The sequence below is a fragment of the Caretta caretta genome, chromosome 23 (assembly GCF_965140235.1).
Source record: "Caretta caretta isolate rCarCar2 chromosome 23, rCarCar1.hap1, whole genome shotgun sequence".
NCBI classification, from domain to species: Eukaryota; Metazoa; Chordata; order Testudines; family Cheloniidae; genus Caretta; species Caretta caretta.
This window is the reverse complement of record NC_134228.1, coordinates 1,513,018-1,527,272: the sequence shown is the minus strand read 5'-3', so window position 1 is coordinate 1,527,272 and position 14,255 is coordinate 1,513,018. Positions and strand designations below refer to the sequence as shown.

The 14,255-nt window shown below is 59.3% G+C and overlaps 1 protein-coding gene across 5 annotated transcripts in view; it reads right to left on the bottom strand.

Annotated features, from left to right (window-relative positions):
* SIPA1L3 (signal induced proliferation associated 1 like 3) overlaps positions 1 to 14,255 on the bottom strand; it is a 116,023-nt gene that overhangs the window by 24,130 nt on the left and 77,638 nt on the right. For all 5 annotated transcript variants that reach the window (XM_048832859.2, XM_048832858.2, XM_048832860.2 and 2 more), the window contains 8 exons: positions 9,972 to 11,773; positions 8,822 to 8,952; positions 7,021 to 7,209; positions 6,454 to 6,628; positions 6,172 to 6,275; positions 5,046 to 5,203; positions 3,858 to 4,434; positions 2,436 to 2,710 (listed from right to left, as the gene is read on the bottom strand). In XM_048832859.2, the coding sequence (XP_048688816.2) occupies positions 2,436 to 2,710; positions 3,858 to 4,434; positions 5,046 to 5,203; positions 6,172 to 6,275; positions 6,454 to 6,628; positions 7,021 to 7,209; positions 8,822 to 8,952; positions 9,972 to 11,445 (3,083 nt within the window). In that variant the 5' untranslated portion in view covers positions 11,446 to 11,773. The remainder of the gene's footprint in view (positions 1 to 2,435; positions 2,711 to 3,857; positions 4,435 to 5,045; positions 5,204 to 6,171; positions 6,276 to 6,453; positions 6,629 to 7,020; positions 7,210 to 8,821; positions 8,953 to 9,971; positions 11,774 to 14,255) is intronic.

The following is a 14,255-nucleotide window of genomic DNA, read 5'->3' as shown; positions in this document are numbered from 1 at the left end:
AGCCGCAGAGGGAAGAGGCGCTGCTCCTTGGAGGTTGTGCTGCCTTCCCCAGCTCAGCACTGTGTTTAACCGCACAGCACCACGCCAGCAGCAGCATCTCCCTGCTGCTTGCCAGGGCGACGCACAGGCAGCTGGAACGGAGGAGGTGACCTACTTAGCCTCTTGTGGGGGAAACCAGGACGCAGGAGCCTAAAGACGGACGGACAAAACCCTGCCCGCTGGGGGCTTCTCAGGCCAGGGTCCCCCATGGCCCTTGGAGGGGAGCGTGCTGCGCTCCTCCCACCCACCCACCCACAGCTCCCTCTGTGCGCGGGAAAGGCACCAAACGCCCCCAGGCTGGAACCCCGCTGAGTCCGATTTACAGCCGCCTCAGTGCTCACGGCCCCGGCCTCCGTGGTTCATCGTCTCGCTGCGCCAGGTTACTCTGCTAACAGAGATGCCGCACTAGCCACAGCTCTGCTTCGAAACCCTCCTACACATCCCATTTGCCGCAAGGGGGAACCGTGTCTGGAGCAATTCCTGCCCCGGCACTGGCTAGGCCACAGCCGCAGGCTGCCAGAGGCAGGTGCGGGGCCCTCAGCAGCTGGCAACGGCTCAGCCTGGTGGAAGGGAGCCTGCACTGGCCCCCTCATTGCTTCATTTCATTATGGGCAGCGAGACAGCAGCACCGCCCGGCCTCGCCAGCGCAAACCTCCTCGGTTCGGTTTGGGGCAGGGAAATGAGCTGGAGCAAGAGAGTTCTCCAGATTTCTTAGCATTACTGGGAGCTTTTTGTTCAAAACAGCCATGGGGGGAAGCCCTGAAGGACAACGGCTTGGGGATTGGCTGCCTACTGACAGGCAACAAGAGCCATGTTTAGGCTCCTGGACACCTGGCTTGATTTTCAGATGTGAGCAGCAACCGCCCTTCCCACTGACGGGGCTGTTGGTCTACGGACTTCGCACCCGCCATGGGAAGAGTTGGGCCAACGGGAAATGGCAACAGGTCTGGAGGAATCCAACTGTAAAGCCCAACGGTCCTAATTCTGCTGCTGCCGTTAAAAGCCGAGGTTACAGACGATCGCTGCCAAAGTAAGTAACCAATGGCCAGGAGCGAGAGCGGGCACCTTGGCGGATGGCAAATTCCACTGCACTTTAGTTGGACCCCTCGGCTTGCTGGGCAACATCCCTCTCAGCACTAGCAGAAACGAGTGCTGCACCCGCGCCCCGAGGAAGCCCAGGGGTTGACACTCAGGTGAGCACGGCAGGGCCACGCCCGCTCTCCATGTATGCTACGCTGGGACTCTCTCCTGAGAGGCGCTAAACAGCAGTGCGGACGTGTGGAGCCGGGGGGTTTGGATGGGCTTGAGAGCCCGTGCTGCTGTCCTTAGCACATCTGCCTGCCCAGCATGAACCAGCCCTAAGAGCCTCATCCCACCCACCCAGCCAAGGCACAGGAAGGGCAGGAGGGTGCTCCATGCTGTCCATCTCCCGGGGCAGTTTAGCTGCAATCCAGAGACCGACTGAGAAATAAGCCCTGATGCTATGAAACGGTTTCTCAGCCCTGCTGCTAACTGGGGCCTGCCACACAGTGAGGTCATTGCACAGCCCTGGGCTGGCAAGTCAGCGCACGAGCCAGCCTCTCGCTCCTCCCTCCTAGCGCAGGAACTAACTTCACACGCAAGACGACAACTTAGCACAACTCCCCTTTAGCTGTGGCCATTACGGTACCTGCTCCCTGCTCTAAGACATCAGCCGTCTGGCTCCCGAGCAGAAAACACGGCTCCCATCCCTGCAACACGCGACCACTCCAGCAGCCACCATTCACGAGCAGAGCTCGGTCCACGGCCGGGTTTGGGTTTTGATTTGGGAGGAGACGCTGCCTACAAGTTTATCACTGTCTGAACTTGCCCTGCAATGCCGCAGAGCAGGCGTGGCTTAGAAGTCAAAGCACAGAGAAAGCTGCAGGGGCCACATGCAAATCTGTTCATAAATGGGCCCAACTTAACCCTATCAAAGCCAGAGAACTCTGAGCAAGCCCCCCCCAGTAACTCAGCTTGTCGTGCTGAGCGACTACAGCACAGACAGTCCTGGCCTTGCCAGCCAAGGCCAGTTGGCTCTCACGCGTCAGGGGTTAGCCAGGCTCATGGCCCCATCTTCCCCTGGCCCAGTGTCCTGCCAGCCGTTGCCCCAGGGGCGGAGCCGGATGGCTTTGGGCCCCGCTGTTTGCACTCCCATCAGTATACTTTCCTTTTTAATGAAAGCTAACAGCAGCTCAGCTCCCCCCGCCGCGGCGGAGCGGAGGGCCCGGGGAAGCGAGGCGAGCCTGAACGCCATGTGCCACTGCGCCTTGCACAGCACGGCCCCCGGCGCTGCACTTCGGTAGCACTAAGGCATGGTGGGAAACGCGTGGCAGCCCCTTGGGGAACAGCGCTGGCAACGGTGCAGGGCGCAGTACCTGCGAGGGACGCCGTCCTCGTGGGGCGGGATGATGACCACTTTCACCGTGACCGAGGTCCGCAACAAGTCGATCATCTGGTCGTGGGACAGCGTCACCACGGCAACTTTACAGATCTCCACCAGCCGGCTGCCCTGCCGGAGCCCCGCCTGCCACGCAAACCCGTAGTCCTCCACCTCGGCCACCGTCCCGTCATACTTCACGTGGAAGCCGAGCTGGCCCAGTCCGTTCCTCCTGAGGGTCATGTCGACTGTCTCGCAGCCCAAGGTCATGACCTGCGGAGGGCACATGGAGCAGCAATCCCAGCATCACCAGACCAGCAAATGGCCCCCACTGGGACAGCCTGTTTCAGCCAAAGCTGCCTGCCAAACTAGCCTGCAGCCTCAGCCTCTCCTTTGGTGCCAGCTTCACCCCGCTGCCCCCCGACGCTGCTCACAAGAGCTCAGGGGCTCGCGCTTGGCTTGGCACAGCAGGGAACCTGCTCGGATGCTGCCACCCTCTCGAGCTGAGCGCCATGGGGCAGTCTGACCGCGTGCCCAGTGTGGAGGTCCAGGTTTCACGGACAGGCTCTGCACCCTGCTCATGCTCCTCTGCCACAATACGCGTGCATTTGCACTGGTGTTTTTCACTGAATGCTGCCCTTTACCTTCCTCCCAGTCCCCAGACTCAACAGAGAGCTAACAGCTAGCACCCCTGGGAACCAGGCAGCCACTTTGCTGCTGGCTGCTCCATGGAGATCAGCTGGTTGTGGGCAGCCCCTCTAACACGGCGTGTGCAAACCCATGTCCTGTAGCGCTCGCGGCCGGCATTCTGTGCACAGGGCGCTCCCCTATGCTGGGCTCCTGTTCATTTCACCTCTACCTGCCAGCAGGGGGCCTGCTGGGCTCCCCCTTGCACCCCAAGATCTTGGAGAGAGGAATCGGGCCCATGGAGATGAAGTCCCAGGCAGATGGCCTGACCCTGGGCTGACTGTGCCTGGATCAGCTGCTGCTCACTGCCCAGGAAACGGGGTCTGCACACAGTGGGCGAATGAATACAAACGAGGAGACAGGAGCCCGAGACAGTCACTGGGAATCCTGCAGCGACTTGGGCCCATGTGTGACCCCATCACACCCACTGGCAGCTGGAAACATTCTGCCCACACCACTGAGGAGGCAGTTTGATTAGCAGGCAGCTGGGACGGCTGGGTTCCATCCCTGGCTCTAGGAGGCGAGTGGGGGCTGGTGGGTTAGAGCAGGGGGGCTGGGAGCCAGGACTCCTGGGTTCTCTCCCCAGCTGTGCCACTGATCTGGTGTGTGTCAACTTGGACAGCCTACCTCCCCTCTCACCCCCTTCGTCGGTCTCATCTATTAAGAGTGGAGGCTCTCTGCGCAATGGGGCCCCCGGGCGTGACACTAATGCACCAGCCAGCTTTGCTCCTACCTTGAGTCGCTGCACTATCTCCTTGATGTCCTCAGGGCTGCTGTCCGCGGCCTGGATGGAGACATGGTCCCCTCTGCCGTAGAAGATCCGGAGGGTGCTGGGATCAGGAGTCCAGCCGATCACATCCCTGCAGAAGCAGTTGAACACCACCTCCTTGGTGGCGAGGTCCAGCAGGACGATGAACTCGTTGGAGATGGCCAAGATGCACTCGATCTCCACCCCCTGAGCAAAGTCCTGGGCTGAGACGCGCCAGGCGATGGCCCCGCTACTGTACTGCTCCGCCCCCACACGCGCCTTCATCTTCTCCTTCTTCTTGGAAGTCAGGGAGATCAAGTTGAATTTCCCCGTGGAGTCGATGGGCGTATTAGTGACGCAGTTCTCTGCCAGGTCCTTCAGGTACTCCTGCCTGGTGCGCGTCGCCATGGTGTGGAACTTGTCAGACTTGTGCGCGGCATTCTCAGCATTGATCACCTTGGCCAGTAAGAAGTCTCTAAAGATGTCAGACTTGCGGAAGGTGACGCCGCTGGGGATGGGGGGGCCGAAGGGGGGAGCATCTTTGGATCTGGTCACAGCCACGCTTAGGAAACGAAGGGGAGGAGAAAAACCACTTAGAAGAGCTGTCTCCTGCTAGCGCAGCAGCTTCAGGACACATCATGTGTCTTTCTGGATAGGGCTTAGCTGTGCAAAACTGGCTAGGGGTTTCTGTGCGCCCGAAGGAAGGCGCCTTTCGGAGGGCAGGTGCTCAACCCCAGCTGAAACTCAGGCCGCTGAAGTAAGGCACCAGGTCCCGTAGCCTGGTGCCAAGTAAGGCACCAGGTCCCGTAGCCCCAGTCTTCTTTGAGCGATTCACAGAGCTGGAATCAGAAAGCCTCTGTTCCCAGAGCAGAACGGCAGGAGAAACATTAACTCAAGCCACCCACACGTCCCCCACCCAGTGACTGCCTGGAGCATTCAGTCATGTTCGCTCCCACACAGTGCCAACATAGCCCGAGACCTCGGGTCAGAGCCTCGCCAGGGCGAACAGGCATCCTTCCACCCCAGCACCTGCGGCCAGTTGAGCGGAAGAGCAGACAGCACCATCCCGGTGCAGAAAGCCAAGGGGCGCGGGTGGTGACACAGAACCCGAGCTGGCAGCCGAGAGCCAGGTGTCTAAAAGCTAACGGTGGGTTAGCAGCGGGTGAGGCTTACCTATAGCAAACGTTATCAGTGCAAGGGCTGTGGACTCTGACAATGATAAAGACATGCTGGAAGTGTGAGCGGATATTCTGGGGGGTGAAAGGCAACGCTCCAGGCTCCTGGAAGATGATTGTGACTATGTCGTTTCCTATGTGCCGCTTCCTGAGTAGCTACCAAGGTAAGAACACACACACGTTAGTGCCCCGGGTGCCGCATAAAGACAGCATTAACGGGCAAACACGCGCAAGGCAGATGACAAAGGCTCCGGGGGACCTCGCCGTCCGGTCAGATGGCGAGAGGAGAAACGGGCAGGAAAACCGGGCCTGACCCAGCACAGAGACGTAGCCACAAGATTTGAAAGGTTAAAGCGAATCCCATTTGGAGAGCCTGGGCTGCTGGCAGCTGCATGGAGAGCGGGATCGCCCTTCACCTCCCAAACCAGCGGGCACCACATTGCTGTGTTCTCCCCGCCAGAGCACGTGGAAGGACTCGGCAATGCCAGTCAGCGATGGGACAGAGCCACAATCACTGCTAGCTTTGTGGGGAGCCCAGCAGACTGCTCTCCATCTGAGCTCTCTGTGCCCATGGCACGGCTCCTTTGCAGACGGGGAAGGGTATCGAGACTCTCAGGCCAGTTCCTGGCAGTCTGGCGCCTAGCTCCGATTACAAACCCAGATTGTCAGGAGCCCAGCTGCTATTTGCCCCCAGCCCAGCCCAGAGGAGGGATGGGCCAGTGGGCAGGAGACCCAGGTTCTCTTCCCAGCTCTGCCACGGACTATGACCGTGGCCAAGTCATTCAGTCTGGCTGTGCGTCAGCTCCCAGCAGTGCGTCCAGCGGGGACGACAGCACGGCTTCCCTCCCGGAGCGTGAGAGGATGAATCCACTGGAGTGTGTGCAACAGAGCACGGACACTTTCTCCTTCCTTACTCATCTACAGGACCCGCACCCAGAGCACCCTGGACATCCCACGCTGCCTGACAGCCGAAGCCGGGAAGTCTGAAAACACATTTGCCTAGGAAGCGAGGGGAATGCTGACCCTGGTCATCAGAACAGCGCCACCTCCAGCCATTGTGCGGCACGCCAGAGCCCCGCAGGCTCTCCAGTACCCTGGGCTCTGCCAGCTGAAGGGCCGTTTACCTGCTGCCGGTTGTTGAGTGTGTAGGGGAGCATGGTGGAGACGTGGAACATGATCTCGTAGTCCTGATACGTGGTGTACAGAGAGTGGGTGCCGGTGGAGTCGGCTGCGAAGCAGAGGAAGAGAACAGACTCCGTGAGGGGGGAGCTAGCTGACGCGCTCGGCGAGCTGACATAGCACACGCGCAGAGGTACGCTGTGCCGGCAAGCTCCGCACGCGCTCTGTAGCCACGGGCACCGATGCCCCCTGCCCGCAGACCCCTTGCCGCACGCACTGGGACTTACTCTTTGTGTCCAACTGGGCAGCGTACTTGCTGAAGGCTTTCAGACAGACCTTCTCCCCGATGAGGGAGAGGAACTCTTCGAAGGCCGGCCCAGCCTCCTCATTATTGTACATCTCCTCCTCTGAGCTCTGACGTGCTTTGCAGTACAGGATCCCCACCTTGTGCTTCCTGCAGAGCTGCGCGATTGGGAAGGGGCGTGAGGCGCTGCCTGCTCTGCCACCAATCTCCCACCCTCCCACCAGCAGGGTGCCACGCCTGGCCGAGCGCAGCCCAGCCCAGAGGATGGAGGGCTCAAAGGGGCCTAGGTGACTTAGAAGCATGAGTCCCATTACAAAGAGGATGGAGCCCCAGGGCCTAGCTCTGCTCCGAGATCAGCATTCTGCCTTTGCAGACTGGCTGCGAATGGCCGCAAGCTATGCTCCTCTTCTAGCCGAGCTCAATGCCGATCCCCGAGCCAGCCCCTCGTCCCCGTTCCCAGATTTGCAGCGGGTCTCCCACAGCTGACAGCAGGACCCCCAGAGGGCACGAAGCACAGCTCAGCACTGCCCATCTGCTGCACGCGACTCACCCCCTGCTCGTCAAGTTTCAGGAGCTGCTCTGTGACTTTCGGTGTGTTCATGGCAAGCCGCAGACAGTGGATGTTCAGCTCAGGGACCACATACTCCAGCACGTCCTTCAGGGGGAGGCCACGCACCGTCCCATGCTTGGTGGTGGTGGGAGTCGCGTCCTCCAGGATGGAGCCTCGCAGGGTCACGAGCTGCACCAAACACATAGAAGTGGGGAGAGGAGTTACAATCCTGTTCTCTGGGAACCAGCATGTCTCCAGGCAGACCTCCTGGCACAGGACGTCAGCCACTTCAGCCACGAGCTTGCCACGGAAATCCTGCTTAGAGAACTAAGAATGAGATGGCTTTGCTTAGGGAGGTCGGGCACGCCAGCGAGGGTCTTTGCAAACCTGCAGGGATGAGCTTCTCCTAGGAAAACACACTGTGCTTTCTAGACTCAGTAACCAGCGCAATGGTAAGGTCTCCAAACATACAAGCCAATGTAAAAATAAAGCCAAGTATCAGCATTCGACAGACTTGAACAGAGGTAGCACCTAAGCCCCCAACTGCGCCAGGCACTGCCCAGACCCCAACCAAGGCCAGGGCCCTGTCGCACTGGGCACTGCACAGCCCCTGACCGAGGCAGGCCCTGACTCAGAGAGCTCCCAGTCTGAATAGACAAAACAGGCACAAACTGGGAGAAAGGAAGGATCCTCACCCCCATCTCGCAGACTGGGGGAAACAGGTCCACAGAGATCCAGTCGTGCCTGAGGTCAGACAGGGTGTCTCTCCTGGGTTCCAGCCAAACCCCTTCACCTTGGAGCCCCCCTTCTTTTACAAGTACAAATAAAACAGTGCAACCCTTCTTCGGGATCTCCTCCAGCACTCTGCCTGCCTGGGGGAAAGGTGGCGAATCTCTGGAACCGCCCTGTCCCTTGCACCGACTGCAGGTGTACCTGGCTCTTCATTCGAGCCCCTCACCTGGCCTAGGACAAGTCACCAGGCCAGCCCCTTTGCCTACTGCGGGGCCCTCAGCACCTGCGATTGCAGAGGCCGGACCAGGAGAGCACCAGGAACGGGAGCCCCCAGCGTCAGCACTGAGACCCTGGCTCGTGGCGCCGACGCCCGCCCCTGGCAGGAGCACGGAGGCAGGGCCGGTCACCAGGCTCGCGGGGATGCCGGAGAGTGCTGAAACTTCCCGCTGTGGCCTGTTCCGGCTGCGGCTGCCAGCGGGCTGCTTGGCAAGCCGATGGCAAGCCACGGCGCCCTCTGCTGGGGGCCAATCGGATTTCAAGGGCTGTTCTAAGGTCTCTCTAAGGGCATGTAAGCCCAGGGTTTTCCAACCCGGGCTCGAACCCAGGGCTCTGGCATGCACACTGCAGTAACCACGTCCCAGAGTCCGAGAGCCCTCACTCTAGCCCTAAGACCGCAGTGCTCGGGGAAAACCTCACTGCCCGCCCCGCACGGTACCAGCAGGCAGCTCCCTAACCCACCTGCAGCCAAGCACTTACGCAGCTTGGAGAGGTCCTCTGCTGAGTCCAGACCCGGTCCTCTGGCCCAGAGCAGGGTCCCCGACTCAAGCCCTGCCGCCTGCCCAACCCCTGCAGGGAGGCACCTGGAGCCACACTCCTGACAGCTGATTGAACCTGACTGGGAAGGTTAGCGCCGCAGCGTACCAGAACCCTGCTTGTGCCCCACAGGACGAGGCTGGGGGGCCCTCGGACAGAGGTGGTTTCCAAAGACCCCCTCGATCCAGAATACAGACACGCAGGCACTCTCTGGAGGAGGACGGCAGCCGTGGCCGCCCCAGACGAGCTGACGTACCTCGCTGGTCCGGAAGATAATCCTGTACTGGTACTGGGGCCCGTGGTCTTTATGATCCTCCAACTTCTCTCTCCTGATGCTCACAGCCACTGGTCCCAGCTTCTCATCCACGCCAAAGTAGTTGGAATGCTCTGAAAAAGCAAGGAGGTGCCTTGCCAGAGAACAGGAGCAGGCACCGGGCACAGGGGCTGGTCGAGTGAACGGCATCCTGGAGACACGAGTCACTGACGTGCCCTCAGCAGAGAGCCATGGGCCGGTCAGAGCGGAGCTAGGTGTTACGGAGCCCTGGCACTGCGCACTCGTGTATGGAAGCTAGTTTCGGAGCACTCAGGAATATAAACCTTTGTACGTGCCACGAGGGACATCCTAGTTCTGGTGCAATGCTCAGCCCTGGCACTGGCAAACTCAGTAGAACCAGAATCTGCCCTGACCACGAGCTACCCTAGGAGATATGCACACACCCATCCGCCCCTGCAGGGTTATTGTTAGAAAAGCCCCAAACCACCAGCTCTCCACTAAACAAAATTCCATCAGCCCAGCCCCACATTAGACACGCCAACAGACCCCTTGGGAGCCACCCTACAATAATAAGCCAGGCTGTGGGCACAGAGTCACAACGACAAACCCGGCAACATTTCAGCCCCAAGGTGATCAGACAGAGCTGTTCACTCCTCGTGTGTGACAACACAAGGCAGAACACTGAAGGCTGATACAGGAAGTGACTTTCTCTACACAATTAGCATGCGAAATTCATTGCCACATGTATCACTGAGACCAAAAAATGTAGCAGGGCTCCGGCTTGGGTATCGATATAGTTACAAAGAATGCCCAGAGCAAGGCTTTAGCAGCCCAGGCCTGGGAGAGGGTATTAAACCCTCTTGCTCTGGGACACAGACAAGCCTTTAACTAGTGAGGGTTCGGAAGACCCCTTCTCAGGGGGCAGGCAATCCCATCACTACGGGGTCTCTAGCACTTCCCGTTGGTGCTGGCCTCTGTTGGGAGACAAGAGGCTGGGCTGGCCAGAGCCAGTCTGGTAACGCAGATGTTACCTGACCTGCGGGAGCCGAACTACAGTGGCTGGGACGAGCGGCAGGACGCCGCAGCTTTGCAGGGCTGGAGGCGACTGCCCGAGGCGCTGCTGGGGCGTTACCTTTGCCATGGAAATAGAGCTGGTAGTAGCGGGCCCCCAGGTCGACGTGCTCCACGTTGTAGCGTGTTAGCCTGCTGGGGCTCCTCTGCAGCTCCCTGGGGACCTCCAGCACGGAGATGCTGGCATTGGTGCAGTAGGCGTTGAGGGAGGGCTCCAGGAAGCCCCCCTCGCCCGCAGCCCCGCCGGGGGAGCCAGCCGACGCCCTGGAGAAGCTGACGGTGCGCTCGCACATGCCGCCCACCTCATTGCGGAAGTGGGGGCAGCTGAGCAGCAGGTCGTTGCTGTTGTTATCCCCGAGGTCGTGCTCCAGGCTCTCCTTGTCGTTGAGGTCTTCGGTGCTGGCGAAGGCCGGGTCCAGCTCCCCCAGGCCGTAGGCCCGGGAGAGGGCAGCCGAGACGGCCGAGGCGGCCGAGGCGCCCGTCGTGGTATTCCGCCGCTGCGCCACCACTACTCGGGTGGCTGCCACCTGGTTGAGGTTGAAGAGCAGGCTCTGCACGTCGTAGTGAGCGAAGCTCTTCTGGCAGACCCAGGCCTTGCCACCCTCCTCCGGCTCCGCCAAGGCCCTCCCGGGCTCCCCATCGCTCCGGCTGCTCCGCAGCTTCTTGAAGATGGAGTCGCCTCCTGCCTCCCCCTTGGGGCCCTTCTTGCGGGGCTTCTCCTTCGGAGGAATGGGGGAGTCCTCAGGGGGGAGCCCCAGGCCGTTCCTCACGTCCGCCTGGGCGCTGCCAGCCGCTTGCAGGCTGGAGGCTGTGCTGGTGTTGGCCAGCAGCAGGTCGCTCGGCTTCTCGGGCGGCAGGCATCGCTGGGCCGGCTTCTCGCCGCGGAGCTCACTGAGCATGTCGAACAAGCTCTGTTCCGAGACGCCCTGCACGTCTATGGAGGAGGTGCTGCCGTACTCGCGGAAGAGGGGCAGGCCGCTCCCCAGCTTGGCCCCACGGGGCTCGAGGGCCTCTTCCAAATCACACTCGCTGAGGGTGATCTCGCTGTTACTCCTGTTGCGCAGCGGGACGAAAGCCCTGCCAGGCGATCGGGGCCAACCCTCCTGGAACTCCACGTCCTTGGATCTCCTCCTGGAGAGCCGGTGCAAGCCCCTGAGCCCTGAGGAGCCCAGGCTGGTGGGAGGAGGCTGCTGCCCATTCTGAAATCTCTTGGGTGAAAGAAAAGTCCTGCTGATGCCTGTCGAAGTTTCCATGTCCCTCGTGGGGCTTGGAGCGGCTGGATCCTTCAGTGTCTCTCTCTTTGGGGGCCAGTCGGCAATCCTGGCGCGCACGCCCATCTTTGGCATGGCAGGCGTGGTGGTGGTGGGCCGTGGCCCAGGCAGACTGTCCCCAGCTGGCTGCGAGGTGCCACCATTCTGCGCCCAGAAGCCTGGCGAGAAGTAATCCCCCCGCGTGCCAGCCAGACCGTCATTCCCCTTCAGCGCTGGTCCGCCAACATCCACACTTGCATGTGGAATGGGTCGATAGGATGTCATACTCCAAGGTCAGCGCTAAACCCTACTTCCAGGGGGAAAGGTCCGCTCATCTCCGGTGTGAAACCGGCCCCTCAGCCATTGCTGGGTGCAGCCAGGGCAGAATGGAAAGGCAAGGGCTTGCCAGAGCCAGCGTTACGACTTTCTGCCTGCTCGTCCCATGCTGCCATCCTCGCTCCCCGGGAGCCTGCAGCCTTTTATCGGGAGGCAACAGATTGGATCTGGTCCGAGGGGAAAGTCACTGCTCAGCCCTTGTTCCCAGCTGGTGCTGCTCCGGGGATGACAGTTCCAGATGCAGGCCAGGCGGGTGCAGTACCATTTCCCAGGCCTCCTAAAGCAGGGAGAGTAAAGGGAAACATTAGCAAAACGATGGAGAAGGATTGAGCTTGTGAGTTCTTTGCAATGCTACTCACAGCAACTCTACAAATGGCCTTGCTTCTCTCCCCCTCCGCTACTATTCATGGTACCGCCCGGAGCCCCACCAGGCAGACAGTGGCCGACTCCTCCCCATTTCACAGGGGAGATCTGAGGGCCAGGAACTTGCCCAAGGTCACCCAGGCAGTCTGCAGCAGAAGTGGGGATTGAACCCACAACCAGTGCCTTACGCTCCCTGGGTTGCTAGGGGGCTGGGTTTTCCAGGGTCTGGGGCAGCCTGCCTTGCACTCTGCCCAGCGGCCTGACACCCATTTGGAATAAAACCCAATTAACCCCAACCCCTGCCAATTTCCCACAAACTGGAACCCTGCATTCTGACCGGCTCGAGCTTTAATTCCAAGTCCAGCCCCCTTCTGTGTGACTGCCACAGGGAGCGACGCAGGTGCGGGTTTGGGGACAAAGCAGACGTGCCGGCCAGGCGTAGGACTGACGGCTGCTAGACCAGGCTGTAGTTGCAGGCACTGGTTTCTTAGGCTGCATCGTTGCAGGTTGAGTTCCTAGTTTCGTCCTGATCGGAAGTTTGTGTATTTAAAGCAGTGCACCAAGCGGAACTCATGTGAGACGCAGAGGTGGTGACTGTCCTGAGGCTGCAAAGAACGAGCGCCACTGAAATGCACACCTGTGATTCACATGCTCCGAACTGATAACAGCTAACTGGAGATTCCCCAGGAGTTCCAGGAAGGTTGCTTTGCTCACTTGGCTGACTGATAACAGTTCAGTCCCCACTCCGGCTCCACCTGTCACATTTCCCCCAAAGAACCTTCCCTCCTCAGGTAAAAGCCGTTCAGACCTTTCCCCAGGGTTAAAACATCTTGACTGGGTAGTGCTGCAAGTATCATCTAAGCCATAGGAAACTGAGTGACAGCTGCAGCATGAAATGGATTTAAACCCACAAAAGCAAGGAAAGCCCCGAGTTCAGACTGAATGTGCCCAGGCACCAAAAGGGAAAGGAGGCCGCTGTTGGCCCAGCCACCCGAGCCAAACAGAGACCACGGAGCAGACTAAACATGAGAGGACTTCCCTCTTCCCCCATGACTGTTTAGTTTCCCTAAGAGCCTTTGGTGAGGGACCTTGTCAGGCTTTCGGAAAGGCCAAGAACACGAGCCACTGGATCCCACCTTGGCCACATGCTTGCGGATTCCCTGAAAGAATTCGAACACGTTGGTGAGGCGGGATTTCCCTTTATAAAAGCCGGGCTGACTCTTCCCTGACTATTGGGTTCAGCTGCGTGTCTGAGAATTGTGTTCAGAATTTTCAGTGCGTTTGGATCAGGCTGTTATCCGGACAGCGAAATTAATCATGTGACCCATTTTTATATGGCAACAACATTTAAGATGACTAGTAAATGCATCTAATACTGCAGCTGGAACGGCTCCCACGTCTGTGGAAGGTGGGCAAAGGATCTCGCTGGCTAGAAAACAACCGAGGACTGTGAACGTGAATTCTCAGTGGCCCTGTCTTTTTCTCCCCACCCCCCGAATGTTTTCTGAAATACCAGTTGGATCTTCTGTCTACAGCTGCAGAGTGCGGCCCATTGGATTGCTGGTGCCTCCCATAACGTGGTGGGCCTTCGGCTACCTAGCACCGTACAGACCTCCAACTGAACAAGACAAAGGGATGCTCCAGGGATCGCATGACACTTCCATTCTGAGCTCAAGCAGAGCAGAGGATTTCAACCAGTTGGCTCCGTCAGTGTTTGCAGAGCAAGGCCACTGAACGTGGACATTTTTCTGTATAACAAAAATATAGCCCAGCACCGTTCCCAACTGGCCCTTCTTCGACACCAAGTGATTTGCAGAGAATCTCTTGCCTGTCCTATGGTCGCACGCAGCAGTCCCACGGCGCCAGAGCAGGGTACTGTGTGGTGCCGCCCCGTTGTGATAGCCACAAAGCGAGGCAGGCCCTGCCGTGAAGAGCTCACAAACAAGACACTTCCCCTCCACACAGAGCTGCAGAGAGGGGGAGTAACTTGCCAAAGGTCACCTAGCTGGGAGCAGAACCCATGCTGCCTCCTCCCAGTAGGCATTGAGCAATTATCCGGGTGCTGTGCAGGGCAGGGGAAATAACCTAACCAGAACAGACTCAAACCCAGGGGCCTGGGAGTGAGAGCGTTACCGAGTGGGCACCGTGCTGGGGCAGTGTATAAATCCGAGGAGAGGAACACCAGAAACCCCAGTGGTGATTTTAGCCAGGCTAGGAGAAGTCATCCCTGGCCCATTGGTTCCAAACAGGCTTTGTGACAAAGCAGGACTGTTCTTAATGTTTCCTCTGAATATTGTGGGGGTGCCTCAGTTTCCCCTAGGCAGTTCTTAAGTCTCTAGGGGGTGGGGTAATGGTATATGATCATTGCAGAGCCCTAGAGGGCAGGTGTGTGCAGG